This window comes from Chelon labrosus (assembly GCF_963514085.1).
Source record: "Chelon labrosus genome assembly, chromosome: 3".
NCBI classification, from domain to species: domain Eukaryota; kingdom Metazoa; phylum Chordata; class Actinopteri; order Mugiliformes; family Mugilidae; genus Chelon; species Chelon labrosus.
Genome location: NC_140339.1, coordinates 20,141,150 through 20,166,446, shown reverse-complemented (window position 1 = coordinate 20,166,446; position 25,297 = coordinate 20,141,150). Strand labels below are relative to the sequence as shown.

The 25,297-nt window shown below is 40.3% G+C and overlaps 4 protein-coding genes across 6 annotated transcripts; 3 read left to right on the top strand and 1 right to left on the bottom strand.

Annotated features, from left to right (window-relative positions):
- Window positions 1-1,324: 1,324 nt before the first annotated feature.
- On the top strand, window positions 1,325-6,409 carry LOC311485385 (uncharacterized protein). Of its 3 annotated transcripts, none has more exons than XM_084540751.1 (10): window positions 1,325-1,688; window positions 1,782-1,852; window positions 1,934-2,057; window positions 2,168-2,316; window positions 2,424-2,563; window positions 2,687-2,849; window positions 3,199-3,292; window positions 3,418-3,496; window positions 4,371-4,456; window positions 4,557-6,409. In XM_084540751.1, exons 2-10 carry the CDS (start codon window positions 1,798-1,800, stop codon window positions 5,422-5,424), a joined length of 1,758 nt encoding a protein of 585 aa, XP_084396877.1. In that variant the 5' UTR covers window positions 1,325-1,688; window positions 1,782-1,797; the 3' UTR covers window positions 5,425-6,409. The 3 variants fall into 3 exon arrangements, with proteins under 3 accessions (XP_084396877.1, XP_084396875.1, XP_084396876.1); XM_084540749.1 differs by having other exon boundaries at window positions 1,326-1,688; window positions 1,934-2,063; XM_084540750.1 differs by having other exon boundaries at window positions 1,326-1,704; window positions 1,934-2,063.
- Window positions 6,410-6,599: 190 nt separating this feature from the next.
- LOC311510067 (interferon regulatory factor 1-like) lies at window positions 6,600-12,447 on the top strand. Its single transcript, XM_084574998.1, has 7 exons — window positions 6,600-7,147; window positions 7,318-7,417; window positions 10,551-10,730; window positions 10,832-11,005; window positions 11,117-11,169; window positions 11,375-11,462; window positions 12,261-12,447. Exons 1-7 carry the CDS (start codon window positions 7,058-7,060, stop codon window positions 12,374-12,376), a joined length of 801 nt encoding a protein of 266 aa, XP_084431124.1. The 5' UTR covers window positions 6,600-7,057; the 3' UTR covers window positions 12,377-12,447.
- Window positions 12,448-16,532: 4,085 nt separating this feature from the next.
- On the bottom strand, window positions 16,533-22,649 carry cdc42se2 (CDC42 small effector 2). Its single transcript, XM_084575033.1, has 5 exons — window positions 22,594-22,649; window positions 20,816-21,039; window positions 20,187-20,288; window positions 20,019-20,097; window positions 16,533-17,222 (listed from the first exon to the last, which is right to left on the bottom strand). The coding sequence occupies exons 2-4, from the start codon at window positions 20,867-20,869 to the stop codon at window positions 20,023-20,025; spliced, it is 231 nt and encodes a 76-aa protein (XP_084431159.1). The 5' UTR covers window positions 20,870-21,039; window positions 22,594-22,649; the 3' UTR covers window positions 16,533-17,222; window positions 20,019-20,022.
- Window positions 22,650-22,669: 20 nt separating this feature from the next.
- On the top strand, window positions 22,670-25,247 carry nip7 (NIP7 nucleolar pre-rRNA processing protein). The gene is made up of 5 exons (XM_084575032.1): window positions 22,670-22,842; window positions 22,964-23,050; window positions 23,140-23,278; window positions 24,469-24,609; window positions 24,788-25,247. The coding sequence occupies exons 1-5, from the start codon at window positions 22,787-22,789 to the stop codon at window positions 24,905-24,907; spliced, it is 543 nt and encodes a 180-aa protein (XP_084431158.1). The 5' UTR covers window positions 22,670-22,786; the 3' UTR covers window positions 24,908-25,247.
- The last annotated feature ends 50 nt before the right edge of the window (window positions 25,248-25,297 follow it).

Sequence of the window (25,297 nt, the reverse complement as noted above, 5' to 3'; positions counted from 1 at the left end):
CCGTGACTTAGAACGTGGGTACACAGAGTTCTGCTGAGTCCAGTGCATCAGTTTGAAATACTTTGAGCATCAATAATAAAGCTTCATTCACCATTATTTTTCTGTGGAACCTCTGGTCATGTCATTGGGACAAATGATATGCATGGCTTGATATAACAGCACATGTAGTGTTGCTTACAGCTAAAATAAGAATGACAACTAAATCTACTTATATTTGAAATAAACAATAAGCATAAGTTTTAGGATGTGAAGTGTTCGTAACAAATCTATTTTACATTATTGGAACACACAGCTATATTCAGTATTGCGTACAGTGCATGATTAAATCATCTTTTACCTGAGAAAAATGTGCACAACAGACCACAAGTCAGCTCAACCGCACTTGCAACATAAATATCTTTTGCTCTGACATGAACCTCTTCTGCATTAGAAAACTTCTTCATTTTAACCGGAAGATGTTCAGTCAGTTTCTAATTTCTTCTTATGAACTGCAGCAGTAAAGAAAACGTGGCGACGTGAGGCCGCTCATGTGCCGCTTTGCTGCACCTCTGCTTCCACCTGGTGGTCACATATGAATATGGTCGCAATCACTAAATGCACTTTGTTAACTTGTTGTTCACAGAAAATGAAACATCTATGTAAACAACCGTGCAAGCATTTGTCTTTTTTATTTTATTTTATTTTAAATCCTTGTTATGGTTTTGGTGGAGCCATCACATCTCACGTCCTCTTTTCAACACAACAGAAGAATCTTTGTTGTCTTCCTGATCCACCCTGCTTCTGCAAAGACTTCCAGACATCCAGCATTCACTGTGTCAGAGAGATACTTATAATCATGGAGCCACATGTCCTCAACCTTGGCAATAATAAGTCTTCCTCTGTGGGGCTGGGGAGTAATGGAAGGAAAAGTGAAACCATCCTGGGAGGAGCCGTGATCCTTTCTGCGACCAGGAGAAAACAATAACCACATCGGTCTTAACAATAGAGAATTCCCTCGACTCTTTCTCGTCTCTTTCAGGGTCTCAGTGTTTAAAACAGGTGCTGAGTGTGAAGTGTTATTTACTGTAAGGTTGTGTTCTGTCGTGAACAGTTTTGTGTTAGTCACACAAAACATGACACGGTAGCCTACTAAAGTTTACATCCGGTCAGGAACTTTTCAGTTAAAATTAGTCTGTTCAAACTGCACGGTGGGTCAACAGAGAGTGTATCTACAATCTTAATCCACTTCATATTGGAAATAATAATAATAAGAAAACAACATTTGATGGTGTTTTTGCATCAAATTTAAGATAACAACATGACGTGATATAGGGCTTCAAGCTGAGAAGCTGTCAGTCCCTGTTAATCCTTCATTTAAATGAATGTGCATTTAAATATTAATTTCCTTCTCCACTTTCAATCCATTGCCATACACGTCCATCTAAAACTATCCATCCTCGCGTAGTCTTTATTTTATCCGGGCACTCCAGTTGTGTATCCACAGTTTTCCTCAGACGTCTGCTGTCGGCTGACGCACGAAATGGGAGTGGATATCTGTTCCACCGAAACAGTGGCGCAACATTTCCAGCAACAGCTTTCCATATCAGGAAGAGGCATAAACAGTGAGTCTGCGCTCACGTCCCCGCAGTGCACACCGCTGTTTTCGAAGGAATAAGTGGAATAAATCGTCTCGTCGTGGAGTGAAGCAGGTAATCTAGACTAGTGGTAAGGTTTCTTTTTTTACTTGTGTCGTCAGATTTGCTGCATTAAAGAAACCACCTCATCTTGTTTTTACTTTTCAGGCGAGTTCTCGACAGGATGTCTCTTCTCCTGCTTTTTTTGGGACATGTTGTGACTGCGGTGGCTCTCGCTGGTGCGTACTATTAACACATAGAGACAAACCCTAAATAATGTGTGTATGCCAGAGGTCGGTACTCATTTGTGTTTCGTGCAGGAGTCCACAATGAAACAGGCCTAAATCTTGACTGTACCAACGACTTGGAGAGTCTGATGTTTTGCCAGCTAGAAGCACAGAACTGTACTACTGACTACAACTTGACCATCCAGAGTAATCAGGGGTATGGGTAGGTTTTCAATAAAAGGAGCTGCATCCACATAAGAATAAGAGGTAGATGTAGTGAAAATATTCAGAACATGTTGTAAGGTTCATGTCTGTCGTACTCCACAGTGCTGTGAGCTGCATTTTACAGCAGTGTGACACTGGACGGTGTTGTTGCACCCTCACAATGACACTTGTCCCTCGGGAGACTCATACAGCAACAGTCTGGAGAGATGGGAAAAGCTTCGGGACAAAAGAAATCAGCGTCTCAGACACCGGTATGTTGATTTCACTTTAATGAAAGTCCACAGATCTGCAGCAGCCAGAAACAGACTGATCAGAGGTCAGGAAGCACTCATTTTTAACTTGTCTTGTTTCTATACAGTAAAGCCCAAAACTCCAACTATTGTCTCAGTCAATGAATCCAAGGGGAATTATGAAGTTAAGTGGAGGTCAAACATCGACCGTTACATCGGTGAAACCCTGACTGAGGTGACTTTCTATAAAAAGGGAGACACAAAAAAGGTAGGAGCAATGTTACAGGCACTGTATAACAGTTTACTCTGACATGATCATGTCTACATCTCCAGGACAAATGATCTTTGTTTAGCAAACCCTCCTTTTCATCACTCTTTTTTTGCCATGCAGGTGTCTAAACGTGTAAATCCGGCTTTTGTTGATGGACTGAATTTCCACTCAATAAACGGTCAACAACTGGAGCCGAGCACAACGTATCTGGTCAGCGTGAGAACCCGCGCAAGAATTAGTGGAAAGTTCAGTAACAGCAGCAACGAGTTGGAATTTACAACCTGTAAGTCTTTACAGTCTTTTTGTTGCTTTGTAATGCAGTAAATTCTACATTTCTGAACACGTTAACAATCATCCAAGCGTATTCCATAAGTTAGTGTAAATCCTGTAAAATGTAGAAGTCCTGGTAAGATCCATACGTATCTAATGTAAAGTAACAAAGTAAAAAACATATTTTTAAGGAAGACGAGCTGCTGATGTAGTATACAGCGTTGAGAAGTAATACAAAGTGTCATTGTTACATGTAACACAAGCTTGTTTGCGGTCCTAGATTCCTAAATTTATACATTCGTGTCTGTACTTTCTGCTCTTTGAACAAGCAGTGTGATTTTTCTGTACATGTTAATTCACAGCTCCCTCTCCTGTTCCCGTATTCCCGGCTATAATCATCGGCCTCAGTATTACTGCTATCGTCCTCACCGGTGTTATATATGGCTCTTATGTAAAGTAAGTCTTCTTGCTGTGTCACTCTGCGCTATGTCAGTGCATTGTATGATTAGTATTGCCACACCTGAATTGTGTTCATGTATCGTGTGTGTTGCTTTGTTGATAATTTGTACATTTGGTTTCAGGTGCAAAACAAAGTGGTGGGACACAGTTGTCAAAGACCTAAATCCAAAACTTCTTAACATGCATCCAGGCAAGCCAGAGGTAAGACACGTAGCGATTCAAAAATTTGAAAAATAATTTGAAGGGGCCCTCATATGGTCTTTGAGGCTGTTATATATCTTTCTTGTCGATGGAAAAGGTTTACGAAGTCACAAAACCCAAATGCCACTCAAGAGAAAACACGACTTCTGAACTTCCTGAGACACTTTGCATGCAGCCAGACCTATTGTTGTGTTACTCGTGGGGTCTTTGTCACTGCATTTGCATAATGTAGGCTCTAAGCAACCACAGCGTGTGCCACAGGACCAGTCAGACAAAAGTGGGCTTTTTGGGAAGGGTTATTTAAAGAGACAGGAGCTAAAATGGAGCCTTTCAAACAGAGGGTGAAACAAGATGTCACAACAATGTTACACTATGGTACAAATAATGTGATTTTGAACCTATTCTAGTAGACCCCTAAGATAAATATGGCCTCTTTAAGCTTAATTTATTTCATGTTTATTCAACGTGGTTATACATAAAGTTCTTACCCTTCGTATTTTCTTGAAATCCTAATGTTTCTGGTCGTCAGTATTTCACCAGTTGCGATTCAGTGGGTTCATGTTTTGTCTCTGCATACTGTAGGCTTTCATTGTTGTTCGGCCGCATACACGTTATACAGCCATATCATTATGTAGCAACGTGAAATCAAACGACATGAGTTTGTTTGGCTGTACTGTGAACAGATGAACAAGTTCCTCTATTGACGAAGTAGTTGCTAAACCGGAGTTTGCCGCAGTCTAACACCACATGCTGTTGTGGTAATCACAGGAGCAGGAAGATTATTACTCTGGCTGCTTTCAGTAACATGACAGCGCCATTTTAAAATGACTTTCTCTTAACTGAAGTGTGATGGTTTGGGATCTTCTTGTTTCAGCTTTTGAAGCCTTCGGCACCGATCATCTCCCCTGTCAGTGTCACCATTAGAGATGATTGCAATTCTCTAGATGACTCCAATAAAGGGTTAGTATGGCTGCGTAGATACATCAGCATAAAACATGTCTCCTTATAGATTTATATGTCATTTTTGTGGCAATTCAAGTAACGATTTCTATGTATTCAGGTTGAAGCAGTTGCTAATTGACACTAGCAGCGGGAGCCTGCAGCAAAGCAGTGGAATCAGCACGGGATCCTCGGGTCTCAGTTATGCTAACACGGAACCTGTCGAGTTTTCCCTTCATGCCGTTCAAGAGGCCCTTCATAAAGCTCTGCCCAATATCGGCCAAATGCCAGTCTTGACCATCAATCCCTTCACAGAATTCAACAGTGACGATGGTGTCAAAGTGCACGATATGAGTTCTGGATCATCTGGCTTTGACAATAAAACCTATTCCCTCCTCATCCCCAGAGAATCCACATACCATCCCAGTGAGAGCAACACTGTGACCTGTCCTATCCAGCAGGTACCAACTGATCTGTCCCTTTTGCAAAAAAATCTGATTTTATCATCTGTGGATTCATCTGTTATGGTGATAGAGGATTCATATCGGCAATGCAACGCTGAATCTGGGAGGTTTTCTTATGCTGAAGACTCCAGCTTGTCCTCCAGCTCCAGTGACATCAACACAGCGGACCGTTGCGATCTTGTGTCCAGAACTGAGGCTGGGTGTGAGGGCTCGGAGGAAGTGGACAGTGATGGCCCTAACCTAAATGTCAAAAGTGAAGAGGCCAGTCTGTGTGACCAAAATCCCAGCCATGGCTCTTTGGTGGTGGATAACGACTATCAGTCATTTCAGAGTCTAGTGCGGCAGCCTGATGTTTCGTTTTCAGAAGAGAAAAGTGGAGAGCAAGGGGAGCGCTTGGACAAGTATCAGGATGAATCACTCATCAAGATCCCTCCAAGTGTCTTGGGTCCAATGATTACACCTTCAATGTTCATGTCTGCTGAACTTTCCCCAATCACCGTGGTCAGCGACTATCACAGCGTGTAGTTCAGTGACGACGCTTCGGGTTTCAGTTCATTCCTGAACCTTGAATCGGCGGCAGAACAGAATTACTGGACTTTGAGTTTTCTTTGCTCGACTTTGAAATGACTATAAGTTTGGATGTACAGTATATATTTTTTTGTTTGCATTATTTTTGGTTTGAGTCAAAGAATTTCATTTCATTAAGTTTGCACTTTAAGGAGATTCATGTAAAATATCAGTAAATGCACCTAGTTTGAGATGTAATGTTATATGCTCATGTATCTAGATACCATAATGTGATAATAAAGTCTATGTATTTCACATTTTTATTTTGCATAGCAGATGGAAACTGCATTCCCTAAATGTGTAATCCCAGAGAGCACAGTAGTGTACAAAATCTCTCTTAAATATACACATAAGAGTTATAAGTATAACAGACAAAAACTGGAGAGCCATCTAAAGCTTTCTAAGCTCTCCGAGAATAGCCCATGTAGCCAGTTAAGTCATCGTTGCCAAACCTTTTAAAGACAAAAAAAGACAGAATTCCGTAAGTGAAACAAGCCACAACAGCCGTCCGTCATGCAGAGTTGTGAAACGACTTCCTCATTGCACTTCTCTGGAACTGCTGAGCCATTTTCACAGAAACACGTCACTGGGCTTGGCAGTAAACATTTGTGACTGCAAGGAACTTCTTCAGCGGTGACAATAAAAAGAAATTATGGCGATCAATAATACATACGCTATTATAAAAGTATTATAAAAGAAATAATAGTTGTTTGTACTGTGGCCTGTCCATTATCCAGTTTATTTCCGTTTTCTTACTGATACCAACAAACTGCCTTAAACTGGCTTGGTTTCCGTGGACAGGACATAATGCTATAGTATGTATATATTTTCAATATAATTAAATGTAATTAATAATTGACATAATATGGTTATGTACAAATACTATGCTATACAATGACTAGTAATTTCCTGTGCTCTGATAATCTATCTTTTCTGTATAAGGATCTGGATTAAACAGTTTTAACTAATTTAAAATCATGTTTTTGTTTTTTTTCATATAATCTAAAAAGCAAAGGCATTGTTGTAACATACAGTGTATTTTGTAATGTCACGTACTGTATTAGCTCTGCTTCCATCTGCTGGTCTCAACACAAACACCCACATGAAAGGTCACATGACAAAAATATTTTGGCACTGATTTTCAACCATCAGGTGACACATGCATGCCAAAATAAGCGCAACACGCATACGGATACGATAACATAACTGTGTAAAATGAGAACTAACAGAGGTGAATCCAAAGATATGTGCATACTCAGCTTGTGGAAACCTAGGAAATCAGTAAAACTCTGTACAATCCCTCATACAGGCACTCCTTCATACTCCACCTAAGCCTCGCTCGATACATACAGTATTTCCTGTAACCTGAAGAGCCACTTAGGCTGCGAGGTTATTGGAGGAAGAGAGGGATTGTCTTAACTGTGTGGGTTTTGATTGGAAGAACGCAGCTGAGTAGGAAGGGTGTCCCAGTGCGACCTCTGATTTAATCTGAGCTCCTAAGAAATTTTCTGTTATCGCTGAAACTCCTGTGTGGCTGCTGACGCTCGTGCTGCTGACCACCTTTCCGCACACCTGAAGCTCCCACCGCAGCATGCAACAACCAGGCCGGCTGAGGCTAAGGCCGTGGCTGGAAGAACAGATTCAGTCTGGGAAGTATCCAGGAGTCAGCTGGCTGGACCAGGTAGACCCCTCTGTCTCACCCTCATCCCCCACTAATACCCACACACACACACTGAGATACACACATGTGTTCAAAATGATTTTGTAGTAATGGGCAGCATACAGATTAACTCATGAAACACCTTTAACAACAATGTAACTAATTCTAATTTATTGTATTTTATTCTACAGTCAGCACGAATCTTCCAGATTCCATGGAAACACGCTGCTCGTCACGGCTGGAGTATTGACCGAGATGCTACGCTCTTCAGGAGTTGGGCCATGCACACTGGTAAGACCCACAAATACACATGTGCACTGTGAAGATTCTCAGGCAGGAAAATATTACACCACAGGTGCAAGCTCATGTGCTACCAAGGTGCATGGAGGAGGAAAAGAAACTAGGAAGATCAAGACTCCTGCAGCACTTGTAGTAGATGGAGCAGCTTTATTGGACCTAAGTGCTTGTCATCAAGAAACACGCTGCAAAGGACTTTCTAAATAATCGGTTACTTAAAATATACATTGCAGATCACGATATATCTAAAATGAAGCTAAAACAAAATCAGCTGGATTTGAGACATGACGTTTTAGATGTGTCGGTTGCATTGAAAATGTTCCACCACTCATTTAAGTGGCTTCTTCAGTTCTAAAGAGCTCTAGGACTGAAGAAATGTCTTCAAGGAAACAACCGGTTTACCCATCTGTTGCACTGACTGCTTTTATTTCCTCCTTCTGATGTTATGTGACATTCTTACATTCGCCTTACAGAATGCACTGCTGGAGTCAGAGCCACAGAATGCACTTCAATTACAATAATGCTTATGATAGTAGTGATAGTAATACCAAATTATAGTTTGGCCCTGTATGATGAAGTGTCTTGGTTACTTCATTGAAAGTAAGTAGTCAAAACGAATGCGCTTCAGTAAAGGGTATCATTTCTTGAGGTTACATACATTCAGGAACAAATATCAAGTTTCTAAACCTGAAATCTATCTGAAACTTTAAGTCTTGTGCCCCTTCTGCTGTTGCACAGTTCTTGTGTTTTCCTTTTACCTAACAGGAATATGGCTTTGTATTTAGATAATTTAATCACTCCAGGGAGGTTTACTAGAAGACCGGTTTCATCCACGGTGGAAGATTTTTCCAGTGAAGAGCTGGCATGGCTGTAGTGTTGTCTTTCTAGATCTACCGCATTCCTAAAGTAATTTTCCAGCTAAGTATGGAGAGCTGCACAGACATCTCAAATAATACAAGGCTTAACCTAAAGCATCTGGGTAGTGGTCACCAACCGTCTCTTTTCCCTTGGGGTAGATAAAAAATCTATTTATCTAAAGATTTAAGGGATGTCAGTCCAATCCGTGCAAGTCTCCACACGGACTGAAAAGTGAAGTACAAAAGATCCTGCATCTTCTCATGCAGTTTTTTTTTTTAACTGTAATCTATGTCTGTTAAATAGTCACCATCTTATAATCATCAAACAAATAACACTGGGTGATTTGTTTTTCCTTTCTCGCAGACTAAACTTTTACGTTGTGTAACATACATGATGTTTCACAGTCTGATGACCTGATGTCTTTACTCTGAGTCACTACTTCAGTTAAGTTCCAGCATGCACGCGCGAGCATGTGTGCGTGCGCAAACCTGTACATCTCAGTATATATTTCCGTCTTGGGAAATTCATGATTTGTGACTTTAGATGCATCACATCATGGGAAAGCTCCAGTTCACTTGCCGTGGATGCGCAGGGTGATCATGTTGCTGTCAAAGTACAACATCAATTCCTTTCACAAGATCCGGAAAAAAAATAAATAAATCTATTCAGCGACATACAAAGCAGTAAAGTAAGTTTAACAAAAGTAAAAACAGAAGTTGTGTAGATTGCTCTAAAAATGTGTATAAAAAAACATTTATTAAAAGAAAACCATAAAAAGCACAAGTGCAGAGAACAAAAGCTTTAGTTATTAATGAGTGTGAGAGGCAGCAGCATGTGTAAAGCCTGTGTGCTCCTTTAGGTCTTGTTAGCCCTTGTCCGCTGTAAATGATCCATAGTGGATCTTAAAGCTCCAGTGATTTCATGAGAGCCCGATCTCAGTGTGGTGCTGAATTTGAGAAAGGACTCCACACAGCGGATGAAGTCATTTGACAGCAGGCTTGATGATGGATGGTCTGCCAGCTGGTGATAGATAATGGTAGCGTCACAGTCACTGTGACATTTCAAGGTGAACGTATTGAATTAACATCAGCAAGGCTGTGTATCGCTCTGATGTGATTGTATGCCTCGTTCCGCGGACATTAAAGGCAGTGGTTTGGGTAGAAAGTTTTAGAGGATAACTTAAAGGCGGAGGTGAATTACTTCCAATAAACACTGACAAATCCCCCATGAGGTCACCCCTAGTCTTTGTGAAGAGCAGTGTTGAAGTTCAGTGTGGTGGTTTACACCGTTGCCGACCTGGCTACAGCTGACTCCATCTAACTCCTGGTTTTTCCAAAAGTTGTGGAGTGTGAATGAAGCTGAGGTTCTTGGGTTATCTATAGACAGATTGCTGTCACTCAAAGTGGTCACGCTCTTTGCTATAGAGACCAGAACCCCTTTCTGTAGCAGGCTGTAAACTTGTTTATTTCTGCTGCAAAGGAGACCATGAAGATTAACTCACTCGCCGAAAGAGCCAGCCTCATCGTTATTGTGAACCTCTATCATATATCTCACACTTTCTAGCTCTTATTTTATGTTGTTCATTTCCTGCTTTGAGTATGAGTCATGCTTTAGCATGCATGCAATGTATTTTCATTCAGTATTGTACTGACTGAGATGTGTACATGATATGCTTGGTATTTAAGCGCCGTGAGAGCAATTAAAACGTTCAGGCTGTTACAGGTGTGTTGCTACTTTCCAGAAGAGTCCTAGTTTCTCTGATCTTCTATGAGAGGGAGCCAGAATGGCGACAACTACAAGAAACACACAAGGCCGAACCGTAGTTTAATAATTTAATCCCTTAAATCCCTTGTTTCTTGTTGATCCCCAGTGTTTTCGCTTGTCGCCATGGTGAAACGATGTCCACGTAAACTCCAAAGTAGCGTTCATTGTTCGTTGTTGTTGTTGTGATTACAGGTGCAACAATGACCGTATCAGGCCTTTTAAGCCTGATGTCAATTTTGTTATTGAACTTACAGCCAATAAAAATAAACTTTACAATTATTTTCAGTTTAAATTTTTTTCCCAGCTGCCTGGATCGCAAACAAACTGGCATAGCAACAACTGCCAAAAACTTGTTCTGTCTGTGTCTACCGCACACAATGTTTTTTTGGCTTACGAGTACTTAATTAAACCATTTTGCCTTTAGCTAAATTACCACATAGTAAACCTGGTCCCGATAACATAAACTGCTCACAGTACTGTTCGTCTCTATGTCCGTTTACTTCAGGACGGTACCATCCAGGCAAAGACAAGCCAGATCCCAAGACATGGAAGGCAAATTTCCGCTGTGCCTTGAATTCCCTGCCTGACATCTGTGAGCTGCGGGAGCACAGCAGAAAGCGAGGCAGTAATGCCTACAGAGTCTACAGGATGCTGCCCAGCTCACAAACACACAGACGCAAGAGAGGTAAAAAAGACCACACAAATGTGGTCGCTACTTCAGGTGTGAACAGGCAGACCTCAGGTGACAGCCCTCACTTTTTTTCTTTTTTCTTTCCTCTCTCCCAGGGCTTCGGTTATTGAGCCGACCCCGGGAAAAACAGAGCAGTTCGGGAGCATGTACACGTATTGATTCATACGCAACGCACGCTTGGCAGCACACCACAACAAGACCCATTTCTGACCCAACACAGAAGGTGGAGACTGGTGTGGAAGACACGTTTGACAGCACTCAAACGCACGGTGAGATGAGTTTCTGATAAAGTGCACTGTTGCCTTTCTGGGTGTTGGTATGATAAAAGTCACTGCCTCTGCAGCCTCAGAAGGATCACAGCTATTGTTGTTGTTGTGCAGGGATGTGGGAGGCCAAAGCAGAAGACCAGGAACAGAATGACGCCGTCTTTAAGGTGCGACATCTGTAACCTTCTGACTGACCAAATGCAATAAATTTAGGTTTTATGGCAAACACTGTGTAGAGACTAGAACAACTGTCCCTCTTAAAATTATCTAATGAGACTGAATCATATTTATCAATTGCAAACATCCTGTTTGGGTTCTGTCCGTGGTTCTCGTGATGTCTGTTTGACTAACTAAGTGATTTTTCTCCCTTAGCTGATGGACCACTTAAGCAACACTGATCTCTGGAGCCAGACAGCAGAGCAGAGATGGAGAACACACTCTCTGTGGGACCACTGGCACTGTACGACGTCAAGTTTGTTTGCATCTTCCCGTGTGTGGACAACCCTTGACTCCTTAATGTTTTCAGTAAAGTCCGTTTGGCCTCACAGATAAAAAAAAATCGTATCAAATAATTAAGAAAGTTAATTAAAACACTTGTTTTTTTTTTTTATTGTTCTGGGCTATTATGTGCTCATGCAAAAATATGAGATTTAAATTTAGAACAAATCACACAATGAAACATCTTTTATTTTTAATAGATGAACATATTATTTTTAATTTCGACAAGGATGGCCAGTTTCCATTTAAAAAACAAACAAAACAACACAATCATAGAAACAAGCATAAAACGCAGTCAACCATTTCACATCATTTTAATGAGACATGGAACATTTATGTCACATTTAAATTTCATTTACTTTTTAAAGCACTGGATGTCTTCCGTTTAATTATTTAGAAAGAAAAATGAAGACATGAAAAGTAAAAAGCTGTATCTCACTGTGTTGATTTGAAGTGGGAGATGTGTGCATAGTGTGAGGAAGACTATAAAGCATTAGTAAAAGTACACCTACAAATTTAATGTAGTTCAAATCATGAAGCACCAAAAGTCATCTGGGGCCATGTTACATAGTAAAGTCAAGACCTTACAGTATTATGAAGAGAAACACAGTCATGCCAGCTTGGGCACTGGATTTACTATAGATACATTCTTCATAAAAGCACATTAACTGAAATGTAGTAACAGTTTAGATAATAGCCACAAGCTCGCATTTGTTTCTATCTTTGCATTTGTGTTTACGTGTTGTTTTAATCTCCTCAGATGCTGGTGATGACAACCCCTACCCTCTGCACACAGAGAACTACGGTGATTTGTTTGGTCCCAACCACTTCAAGGAACTCTCTGACTGGCCCGCACATCAGCAAACACTGATGTAATAGCCGTGAACCAACGACGCGACCTCCTTCTTTTTGTGGTTACCACATATTTGATTAAAAGCTGTTTTTTATCCAGGCTTCCTTTCTTTAACTATAACAGTTTTCCTCCTGTCTTTCTGCTGAGCTGACCACTGAGAGAGTAACAGGAGAAGACGAGAGGACAGAGAATATTGCTCTGTCAGTCAGCCGGTCGGTCGCCCTCTCTGCTGAGCATGCTGAGATAAAGATCCAGTTCCAAGCCAAGCTTTTCCTCTGTCATCATCACTTGTGTTCACTGCGGTTCAGTGCCTCAAACTCACTGAAATGACACCAAGCTCACAACATAGCTTACAGAGGAAACACATCTCATTTCGCTTCAGTTATTGTTCTCCTGTTTCTTTGAGCGCGACTGGATGTTTATCCGATACACAGTAAATGAAGTGCTGAACAAAGAGGCAGGGAATTTAAACAAAACTCCCAATCTTGGCCTTAATTTACAGGAAGCTGATTTAAGCTTAAATTTGTATATATGTGTGTGTATGACTCTTCTGTTTTTGTTCTTTAATTTTGAACAGTTTGTAATATTTGTTTTTGTGATGAGTTTTGTACTTATGGTAGCAACATATAGTGTGGTTAATATTGTGTGACACTATACAACCTATTTTGTGTTTGTATTTTAAAAAAAATGATCCTGCATTTACAAAATGCAAAAGCGACCAATGTACTTGAGTTTGTTCGGAGTCTTTACATTCAGTGTATATATTAAAATGAAAAATGAATTAATATGTTTCAGTGTGTTAAAGTCCGACAGTTTTTTTAATCCTTAAGCATCTTCCATGATGTCTTGGTAGGAAGACGTAGCATCTGATTTACTCAACTGGTGAATAGATTTGTACCATACAGTGTATTGATGAACTGTGTTGAAGAGGCAGTATGATGTTAGAATCACATTTTACTGTTATTGCAGTTGCGGCTGGGACTCAGTATCCCAGTGAATTAAATCAATACAACAAGTAAACTAATCTTATTTAAATGAGCAGGTTTTATTTAGCTGAAGCACACAGATCGTGCTGGGTTTATGTAGGCTGTGTTTTAGTATTCTGCACAGCCCAACAGAATTAAAACCGAAACTGTAGTTGCCACTTGTGGCCACACGGGACGCTGTTGTCTCTGCTTAGCAAAATTGACAGTCTTGTAATGATTATAACTGCTTGAAGACTACTTAACTGACAGGTAAATAAATACTTGTGCTTGTAGTTTACAAGCCTCATACATGGCAGACATTTTGACATGCCATAGCAGAGGAAGCACAAGTACGAATATCACCAATCATGGCTCTGTTCCTTCGAAGAGCCACAGTGTTATTCACAACAGTAAGGCCTTAAGTGTTGTGTGTTTTCCTGCTAAGGCACCAACAAACAAATCTTGATATAATTAAACCAATATCAATAATTATAGTTGTAAATACATAGTAACATTTATAGTCTACTACTAAATTTGATGTTTTTAAAGTGGTACTGCAGCAAAAGGAATTGTTCACTTTGCAGCAATCACTGTGTGGCGGCTGCATCAGCTGCTGCACGCTAGTGTTAGTATTTCTTTTATACTTTTACACTTTTTACACTCAGACATTTCATCAAATAATGACATTACACATAGTCTTTTATGTTCATACCACACACTTTATTCATTTTGACAGTTTGTTGTCTAATTTGGGTGCACACAATTTAGTTAACATTCTGTCACATGGGTTTTAAGTTGCAATTAATACTTACCTTTTTGTTTCTCCGAGCTCCACGGGCAAAAGGCTGGAGACCTGGTCAAGAGGGCCTTTTAAGGACAGCCCACAGGAAGTGGAAGGAGCCAGGAGGGAGAGTGGAACAGGGGGGACTTGATTTGAAATTCTAAGAGAAATCTTTGTTTGTTTTTTTTGATTTTGTTTCCTGTAAAGATAATTATTTTTCGGTATATAGTTGCTTTTGATGGTTGGGTATATTTAGGTATCTTTAAGTTTGTTGAATGTTTATTGTTGTTGTTGTCAGTTAAGCTCCCCATGTTTCTGTCTAGGTTTAGTCTTCGTCTATATAATCCCCATGTGTGTCATTTGAGGATAGGTCTGGTTTAGTTATGTTGTGTTAGGTTGAAGCCTTAGTTCTTTATTGCTTAGTTGGCCTCATTTTGATTTCGGGCCCAAATTTTTGATAGCTTATTTTTTCCTAGTTGTTTAAGTTATTTGAATGACTTTATATTGTTATTTTGTTCAAGACATTAAAAATAATTCTTCTTTTTACACCGTTGTCCTTTTGCCTTGTCCCTGACACACTGCATCCGTGGGCCATCATCTGATGACAATTTAGCTTTTGCATTTCTCTGCATGTGTCAGTGTGTATTGTTCCCGTTATTCTATAATCTTGGCACAGAGATGCCAAGGGTTGGGAAAATATGCAGTAGAAGAGCAAAGGGAGGCTTCACTCTGTGTTTGTAATGCAGCACTCAGTTCATAATAATACTTTCATCTGTGGGGCATACATAGGCCCAGTCACCATTACGTTATCCCACTCAGCAATAGATACTGAATTAACAGACATTTATTTGAATGAAAATCTTTGAGATTTAGAATCAGTAGATAAAACTCGTCCAGTTGAAACTAGGTCCAAGTTTTTTTGTTTTTTTTTTAAATTAAGGACTTTAACTTGAGTGTTATTGCACTTCATTGTACCATTTACTAGGCTAAAAGTAAAAATACTTTCAGTAAAGTAAAAAATACCATCGTAAACACATGAACTAGACAATTGTTCAAACATCAACAGATAACATTTATTTATATTTTTTTTTATTCTGAAAAATGCAGAAAAAGACAGATGAATTTCCCTTTAAAGTGGGAACTACATTTTAGGCAGGGAACAAAAAAAAACAAAAAAAAAACACTGTGCCAAAACTAGCTTCCCTGTAATGTTATACAGACAAGTAACCAAAATATGTATGAATCTGAATACATATAAACCATGGATCCATCACTTTTATACTTTTATGTATTTACAGTTTCATCACAAAATAAGTCCTATGACAGGAATCCCAAAATGAAACATTCAACCAGTCCACTAGCACAGCCTGCTGGTCAGATAATATACTGCAATCCCAGAGTGACTGCTAACACTACAGCATTTAGCCCAGAGCAGGGAAACCTAAAAAACAACACATACGTGGATCTGTCCTCACACAGGAATAACTACACAGACATTTAAACAGGAACAGATCTGTGTGGCAACATTTTAACCTGATCAATTAAATCCGTCAGGGAATATTGGGAAAGTTAAGGCTGTGAATGATGTTGCAAGTGTGACTATATGCATTCGGGGTGTTTCATGTTGCCTGGTACCGACACTAAATGTTTCATTCTCCCTGTACCATAAATAGTTTGACAGTAACACTCACTTAACATCAATCTACATGCTTGACGTATTACATTCAACACATTTTGTTGTTGAAAATTTCAATCAGAGGATGTACATGGAGGACAATCAATCACCTGTGTTATAAGATCCAATGCATCGGGTTCAGAAATTTGGACAACACGTGACAATACTGAAGGATGGAAATGTGCATGTCGATGAAAAAACATTTAGCTCCAGTCTGATACAACAGAGCATCATCAGGCAATAAGAGCTGCATTTGTTTGCTTTCCCCCTAGAGAGGAAAACTATATGTGCTTGAAGAAAAAGAATAAACTGTGACAAACACAACATCTACAGAGGGTCAGAAGGTGAGTTAATACTTCACATGAAATCGTCATTTAAAACTGCAGCAGCTTCATCACACATTGCTACAAAAGTGGGTCGCACTCGACTGAATGTCAATTTGGGAGCATCAAACAAAGGACTCCAGGGGAACAAACTCATGTCTGCTCACATTTTGAAAAAATAACTGGAAATACAATTGTGCAGGAGAGAAAAAGCAACATGGACATATAAGAGGTGAACTGTGGGCACGAGAATTCTGCCAACCCACAATTGTAGCAGTGTTTGCAGTGGTGATTAGGCTACATCAAAGTTTAAATCTTGGTCTACTGTTGGTATACAAGCATCAAAAAGAGAAAAAAAACATGAGTCTTCTAAAAACTACTAAGCATTGAGCGTTGAAATTGTGCTAATAAAACAAATAAACATGACTTCAGAAGGCAGATTAGGAAGTTCATAGTTTATTAAAATTCTATATGTTTCAATCTAAATGAGTATAAAAAAAACAGTTGAAATCAATGCAAAATTCCTAAGCAAGTGTGAGTGTACAATGTGTGGTCCAGTGTACGCTACCCATTTCAAGTTTATGACAAAACAGCAATCTTAAACCCTGAAAGCAACTTTGAATCATGAGTATTTCTCAGAATAGAAACTATGAACATATAATATTTGCCTTGCTACCTTTACCTGTCCTTTGATAAACCTCTGAGAATAAAGCAGGAAACTGAATGTTCCAAATCTCCAGCGTGGCCCAGCCACCATGAGGTCCGTTTACAAATCAGAGAATAAATACAGGCATCCAAATGGGCTACAACAGCAGACATTTTTAGAAAATATTTTCCTCATGCATACACACAAGCATACTTCTGACTGAGATTATGAGCTTTCTAAACCCTTGTATCTACTCTGAACAGTTACTCTTTACAGTGCAACAGTATGGCAGCAAATGGATAGCAGTGCTTTCATTAAAAAAAAAAAAAAAAAAAAGGAATGGAAAATAAAAATATGTACAACATCATGGAAAAGCAGTAGTTTCATCTTTTGGTCCTGCGCCCATTACAGACAGTACTGCTTTTTTTGAAAATTCTTCCTCATATCAACAACAGCAGTTTCCACAAGACTGTGAAGAGCTGTGGAGGGACAAGGTGGAACACATGTTAGGATTTCAAATGCTGTGGACTGGAGGGGTGTGTGTCAAGCCCAAATCCCACAATCCACCCCGTAAAGGTTAGATTATGCTTCCGCGTAGTGATCACGCAATGGTCACGCAATGGCCACGCAGTTGCTCGGACGCAGTCGTGAGACCGTGATGGTTCTGCGTGGGGTTTATGTGTCGAAATGCATGCCACACCGGTAGAGGGCGCTATGATTTTTTGTGACCGACCGACCGAGACTCTTGTGACTATCTCGCCTCGTTATTTACCTTCCGGCTTTTGCCGTAGTCACAGTGTACGATGGACACCGAGACAGAGAGACTGGCGTTGGAGCTCCAAATTATTCAAGCAGAGGAAGAAATACTTCTTTTGCAAATTAGGGCACGACAAAGGAGACAATTATGTTTATGAGTGGAAACCGGAAAAGCGGTCTCCAGCGGATGTAGTTAGCGGACCAATCACAGCCAATGCCGCTGCGTTGCTGCTGCGTTGCTGTTGCGTCGCCTCGACGCGCGTCGAGGATTTTTGGGAGGTGCGCGTCTGGCCCTTGCGTAGGACGCACGGGGGTCCGCAAGGACGCAATAGGTCCGTAATAGGTCCGTACGCACGGACGCGCTGTGTCAACGCGGAAGCATAATTTGGGCTTAACACTCCACAACACACTGGCCAGTCTAAGGAGTACCTTTAGTAACAGACTCATCCTACCCAAATGCACCACAGAACGCCACAGGAGGTCATTCCTGCCTGTGGCCATCAAACTTTGTAACTCCTCCCGCGGAGTGTTGGTCAATCTTAACACTCTTAACACTTGATGCCGTTAATTTATTTGCAACCTTTTTCCTCTGTATATTGTGAATACTTGTGCAATATTGTTTCTTTTACTTTAAATGCATCTTACTTTATTTTTTATATATTTTTGTACCACTTTTATTGTATTTGCTCTGTCAACTAGCAACTGTCACTTTATGGGACCAACAGCAACAAAACAATCTCCTTGAAAGATTAATAAAGTATTCTGATTCTGATGATTGAAATAAAATGTTGGTTGAAATCAATGTGAACATGTGGTCCTGTTATTTTACCTCTAAATGTCTGATACTGTCAGGATGGATCCATCCAACCGCATTTAGCTGAGGTGAATTATTGGTGGACTGCGTTCAAGGTCACTGCCAAGACAGAGGCCCACCCTGGTATATTTATTTGCTTATTTATTTATTTCAAATGAGTGTTTCTATTTTAACCTGTGCAGCTTTTCTAACTCTTACTGCACTTGGTTAGTAACCAGGAATACTCCCACACCAATTACTTTATGTATCTTAAGTCGTCTCAGGTGATTTAATTAGCCAGTCAGATCTGTAGCTTACATTCTATCAGTCCTGCTACTGGAGTGTGTGAGATGCACACACACACACACACACACACAAAGTGAGATAAACAACAATCTCAAATCCTGGTAGACAAGAAAAAGCTCACTTCTCTCTCTGAACAAGGGAAACTGGGGGACTGACACTCAATTGCATTCTTATACATTATGTAAAAGCTCATAGTAATGTACTTCAGAGTAATCAATCATTCCAGTTTAATGTGACAACTGTTGGTATAGTAATAAACAAAAATTATAATGGAATAATAATAAATTGCACTTAATTTAAGCCAGTCGTTGCCTACATACACTGCTTCACCACATGGTGTCTTCAGTATATACACTCACAAGCCACTTGTGAAAACGGATCCATTCTACCACCACAGCCCCCACCCCCTTAACTTTCATGAAACTGAGAATTGGTGTAGTAAATATTTTCACTGGTGTACCTAATGAATTGGTTAGTTTATGGCAATTAATTATTACCAAAGATCAATGGGATGATTTTTTTGGACCTTTGCACGGAGCAGTTTTCTCTAATTGGACTTCTTGGAAATGTTCTAGGATATCCCTTAACTACAGAGTGACAGCATCTAAAACAATAAAAAAAAAAACATAAAGTGACCATGGAGTTTTAAAACAAGGCGGGTAAAAGGTTAAGGATTAACCAGCTAAACTACAACAACGTATCAAATTAAAAACAAAAAGGTTAATTAGCATCGCATTTTACTGACAACTGAGTCATAATCAAATGGAAAACTAAGGAGATTACAAGCAAAACTAAACCAATAAAGAGGAAGAAGGACATTGATTAGTTCACGGAGGGACAAAATTCCCCTTAAAAGACATGACTATGTAGACAACAATCACGTGGTGTGCAGTGTGTCTCTGGTTTCCTCTTAAAGCCACACCAGACAAACTGTTGCTGTTGTCTGTAAGCATGACTTGTCATCATTTGCATTGACAAAGTGTGGGTGTAGTCAAGACAGGAACCTTTACTTGGGGTGTTCATTATATAGTGTGAAAATCCTGACACGGGTGGGTTTTTTCTCAGCGTGAAGGCTGAAGGCTAGAATTTCCCAGGCTATATTTCGGTTTGTGTTTTTGGTCTATTATTTAAATACAGAGGAAGTACACACTTTGACCAAATATATGAAAACACTAATTTAAACTAAGGTTGCTTAGTAGCCTTAATGAAGAATGTTGAGCTGTTAAACGTTGTAAAGGAATATTTTGGTATAACTAAACCCTGGTTTTATCTATAAAATCAGTGGGAAGTTAAAATTTTCCCCACAAACATGACCTTTTTAAGGTCACAAACAAATATTTGTATATACAACTAGTCTAAGCTGGATTAGAATGGCTTTAGGGTAGTGAAATTTCTGTGGCTGAATATCAGTTCCACTTACCTTGTTACAACTGAGAACCTTCAGAGCCTCCGTGCACGTAACCTCCTTTAGATTTCATCTGGGCTTGAACAAGGTCCACCTATAAAAGGGTGTAAATATTGAACAGACTGGTAACATGTCTGCTGTGCTCTACTGGTTGAATATTCTGAAAAAAGGACAAAAACCTACTGTTGCCAGTCCCAGGCCCATGTCCCCCGAGCCTACGTGTGTGGTGTGAACAAAGTTTGTTGGCTCCCCGATCATGGAGCGATCGATTCGTCGCCGCCGTTTCTGAAAATAAGCATCATGAAGGTGTTTTAGACCTCAGGATCACTAGCAGACTAACCGAAGAAAACATAAGCAGTCACTAAGGATGGAGGAGAAAAACAGTTGAAAGATAACCAACTCAACCCTCTTCTAGAACTCAGACTGAGAGAGAGGTTGACATTCATAACTCGTTTTATTTTATTAGTTAGTCGACAGGCTGGCTGACTACAATAAGGAACAACTGATTGTTCTCTATCAAAATAATAAACCATATCGAATGTAATTGTCATGCCAGAAGTGGACTGTTGTCAGCTGGAGGTCCTGCCACTTTATTTAATCTTTGAGAGTCTCTCTGACGTGGGGTGCGCTGCTTTTTTTTAAATCAGTAATTTTATCTGTTATAACCACAATGTTTTAAAACCATTTTAAAGTCTAAAACTTTTATTCCAAATAGTGAAATATGGAAGATGTTTGGGTCGGGATAGTGCATCAACACCAGAGAACACTGCTGGAAAACCACTTAAAACCTCTTGTGTAATTTTCATACTCACAGGCTGTGGCTGCTCTGCAATGCAGCAGCTGAAACAAACCCAGAACTCAGTCATCCCAAGGCTGTTGAAGAAGCCACAGCAGTTTCCTCTGCGTCTGTCTTCCTGTTCGGTGTTACCAGACTCGCAAACACACGCCGGAAACTGATGACAGACACAGCCCTCTGTTTTTTCTGGGGTAAATCGCTGGCCTAAGAACTGTTCTCCCAAGAAAGGGCAGCACACACCTGAAAGGGGGGGGAAAAAAAAAGTTTAAATCAAACGCTAAACAGCTCAAAACTGAAACCGAGAAAGAAAATATAACACAACTTAATTCTGCCATATGGTATGCATCTTAAGTCAGGACAGAGAAATTAGGTCAGCGTGTACCATGTGTTTCAGTATAGGATGTTGAGCAGTCACCCACCTTAGAGACACGCTGCCCAACTGATCAGTATCACTTTATTTTCTCTCCTGTTAAACAACAGTGTCTGAATATAATCTTGTGCTCTCGTGGTCAATATAGCCACGTAGCCATATAGTCAGTGATCAGTCACTGAACTGTTCTTAGCAAGGCAGCCTTAATAATGTGTCCATTATAAGTGACATCCCCTTGGAGCTGAAATCATCCAGAGGCTTATTTCACTAATAGTACATAGAAACTGAACTCTCTGATAAAATGTCTGACTACACAGAGAAACAGAGCTAACTGGAGCATTTGGTCTCAAGAGGATGGCCTGAGATAACACTACTTGCGTTACAGATATATGCCCATGTACAAGTAGAATGAGTGCTTCTTGGTACACATGATTACTCTGTAAGTTTGGGTACTTTACGCAGAAAAAAAATGCTATAATTAGATCATGGTTGCGGGAAAGGAGGATCAAGTCACATGAAAGGCTAAACGAAAGGCTTGCACTTAATTTTAAAGCACTAGAGACAAAAAAACCCAAAAAAACAACCCAGTTGTGACTCATTTCTAAAGGTGACAACGTAATTAAACGTCGGTGTGACTGCTTAATGGCATGCCGGTGAATATAATGGCTTCGGTGTATATAACTTGGCAGCATCGGACGTTTTTCAGCCATCCTTGGCAGTCAAACGGGAGGTAACAGGGGATCAAATGATGTGCCAAATGCAAAGAGCTCGCTGACAAAGTGCATTTCCAAATTCGTAGCACTGACACTGCAGCTGACAGGACACACCGCTGACATTGAATTCACTTGCAATGCAGGTGAATCACACAGTCAGGTGGCAGAGAATGGGTGAGAAGGTGCTCAGTGCTGATCTTAATGACATGTGAAATCCTTTGAGAATTAGCAACCCTGCCTCTGATCCCGGATTTAACGAAAGAACGTAATTAGTATTTACAAACAAATGGACATTATGTAACTTGGTAGCGCTGCGGCAAAAACTGTACTATTCACACGACGAGTCTGAGTTTAATTCACAAATGGGAGCAATTCAATATAAGTACAGGGGGTGTTCCGGTGTTTCGGGATTGATTTAAAGTTAATTGGTAGATAGGGGTCGTCGCCTGCAGCGAACCAGAGTTAGCATTTTCAGCTGCTAACACGGCTAGCTCGCCAGCTAACGTTCCCGAGCTCGCTAACAGCCGCAGGTCTGTGTTTTTTTCCACTGACAGCTAGCTAACCAAGCTAACTGATCCCGTTTTCGAAAAAGTGTAACTACAGTTTTCAACAAACTCGATATGTAACACAGATAAACGCTCGCGTAACCGCCGCCAGCTTTACAGTGACACATTTCCCGTGTTTTATCAGAATTTTAGGCGAAAAACTTACCAAATGGTGGCCGGTTTGCGGGAGAAAACGTACGATCAACTGAAAGCTAAAGAATGCAAAAAACACCAGGAAGTGCGATCACCGATTACGTAACAAGACTTCCGCTTTAAAGTGTGACGGTTTCCGTGTTGACCCACGTTTTCACCGGAGACACATTATTTGCTGATAAACTGTACGTATTTCAGTCCTAAACATGAGGCCGCTAACAGAAGAAGAGACGAAAGTAATGTTTGAGAAGCTGTCGAAATAGTAAGTGAACGGCGAAGGCACTTTGCTACCCTGTAAATGCTCAAATGATACGCTGTCTGTAATGGTTAGCATCCCTGTTAGCTTGTGCTGTGTGTGAACCATGCCTTCTCTTCCACAACAGCATTGGAGAAAACATCAAACTTTTAGTGGACCGACCTGACGGCACCTACTGTTTCAGGCTACACAATGACCGTGTGTACTACATGAGGTAAACACTGATAAACAAATATACTTGTCATGTGTTGTAGCTTCATCAGTACGCCTACAGATACACGCATCGTGCTTTTCTGTCCACAGTGAAAAAATTCTTAAGTTGGCCACAAACTTTTCCCGGGACAAGCTCGTCTCAGTGGGTACGTGTTTCGGGAAGTTTACAAAGACCAGCAAGTTCCGCCTGCACATTACAGCTCTGGATTTTCTTGCGCCATATGCAAAGGTGACTACAGCTACATCTAATTTTATTTAATTTGTATCTTTGCTTTAATGATTTGCATCACTGTAGTGCTGCACGAATGGATGGTCTGCTGAATTTTTCTAGCGACAGAAGAAATGTACTCTGCAGAGATGCACAGGTGAAAGTGCTTGTAATGGCAGGCCACTTTTACAGATCAGTGACATATGCCAGGTAGACTGGCTGTATCTTTACTAGTATATACCCCTGCTCTGTGTGCCACACAATGATGGCATGCATGAACCTGGGATAGCAGCTTCATTTGGCAGCACATTTACAAAAGACCTTTTCTCTTGAGACATGTCTAAATGTCTTTGTTGAATAATGTTAACAGCCAGAGTTGGCACACTTCTAAGGGGGCACTGCTGGATATGAGACTAAAGCGATATTTTTCAGTGAAACATTAGGCTCACATGGTGCCTGTGGCATCAACTCATGCACACCACCAAGAGTTTAGTATGCCCTCTAAACAAGAGGGGCACAATAGTAGATGCTTTATTATTTTGCCGTAGCTGGTAATTCTTCATGTTCCGGCCACATATGAAAATTAATTTGAAAGTGTGAAGCCTTGTATGTTGATATTAATATCATCAGAATGTCTGTAATGGAAGCTTGTTTGCCAAACCTAGTTTTTGTAGCAACACAGATGCAGTCTTATAGAAGCAATGTTGCAATGCAGAATGCTGACAAAGGTAAAAAGCAGTGGTTGACCAGATAACTTAAGCCTGCTTTTTCACAAATGCATCCGTGCAGTGTCAAGTTTGCCTGTGGCTCTTGATGATGTGGGTATTTTAAAACTGACTTACAGTACACCTGATGGAATATTGGAGTCATTTAAATGCCAGTATGAAAGCTTTATCCATTACAAGAACATAGATTCACTGACCTAATATTGATGCTGTTTGTATGCTGCTTATCATTTGTACCGGGGATCCTGGAATTGAAAAATGATATTTTTCTGTCTGTGACAATCAAATGGTCATTTGCCATTGACAGTTGTATGTTTAATTTAGGTGTTACTATACGTGTGTGTGCATCTCTCCTAGTGCCCTCAGTTTATTATTGGGCAGTATAAGATTATTGGGCAGTAGCTTCCATTCTTTCTTCTTTCTACCAATACCATAAGCTATACACACTCATGTAAACATGTATGAATAACGTGGAACTGTCTTTAGTTCAAAGTGTGGCTGAAACCTGGAGCAGAGCAGTCTTTCCTGTATGGGAACCATGTTCTGAAGTCTGGCCTTGGAAGAATCACAGAGAACACTGTGCAGTATCAGGGAGTCGTGGTCTACTCCATGGCCGATGTGCCTCTGGTAAGTCTCTTTAACTACAGTGCTTAATGTTCAGTATTCCTGCTGGGGAAACACATGCTTGAAATCGGAGCATATCTACTCTATAGAGGGATCAGACATGTTATGTGTGCCGTTTCTGAATTTTAATGTATTAACTAACGATAGTTGACACTTTAACCGTTTGTTTCTGATCCGTCAGGGTTTTGGAGTGGCAGCCAAGTCTACCCAGGAGTGTCGGCGAGTTGATCCAATGTCCATTGTGGTGTTCCACCAGGCTGATGTGGGAGAGTTCATTAGGAACGAAGACACGTTAACATAAAGATGCAGCAACAACTGGACTGTCAAATCTTTTCTAACAACCGATTATATACCCAGTAGTATTCACTGACATTTATAGCCAGAACAGCTTATTTCCACTACTAAACATTTAATAGTGAAATGTTTGGATTCAGGTGCCTGGTTCAAGGACACTTCAAAAGCAGCTTCTACTACTGGACCATATTTCCCTGCAGTCCAGGGGACAAAAGACTTCTCCGACGCGTCACAGCGTTCTGACAGCCCTCTTGCTCTTTGTACCAAATGTTGTCAAATGAAGTGGAGATCTGTGTGTGTGTCTTTTGTAAATGGCATTCTTCAAATAAATCCATAACGTCTTTGTATGTTTTCAGTCTTGGTGAGCTTTCTGTGTAGGTCTGCAGTGATGATTCAT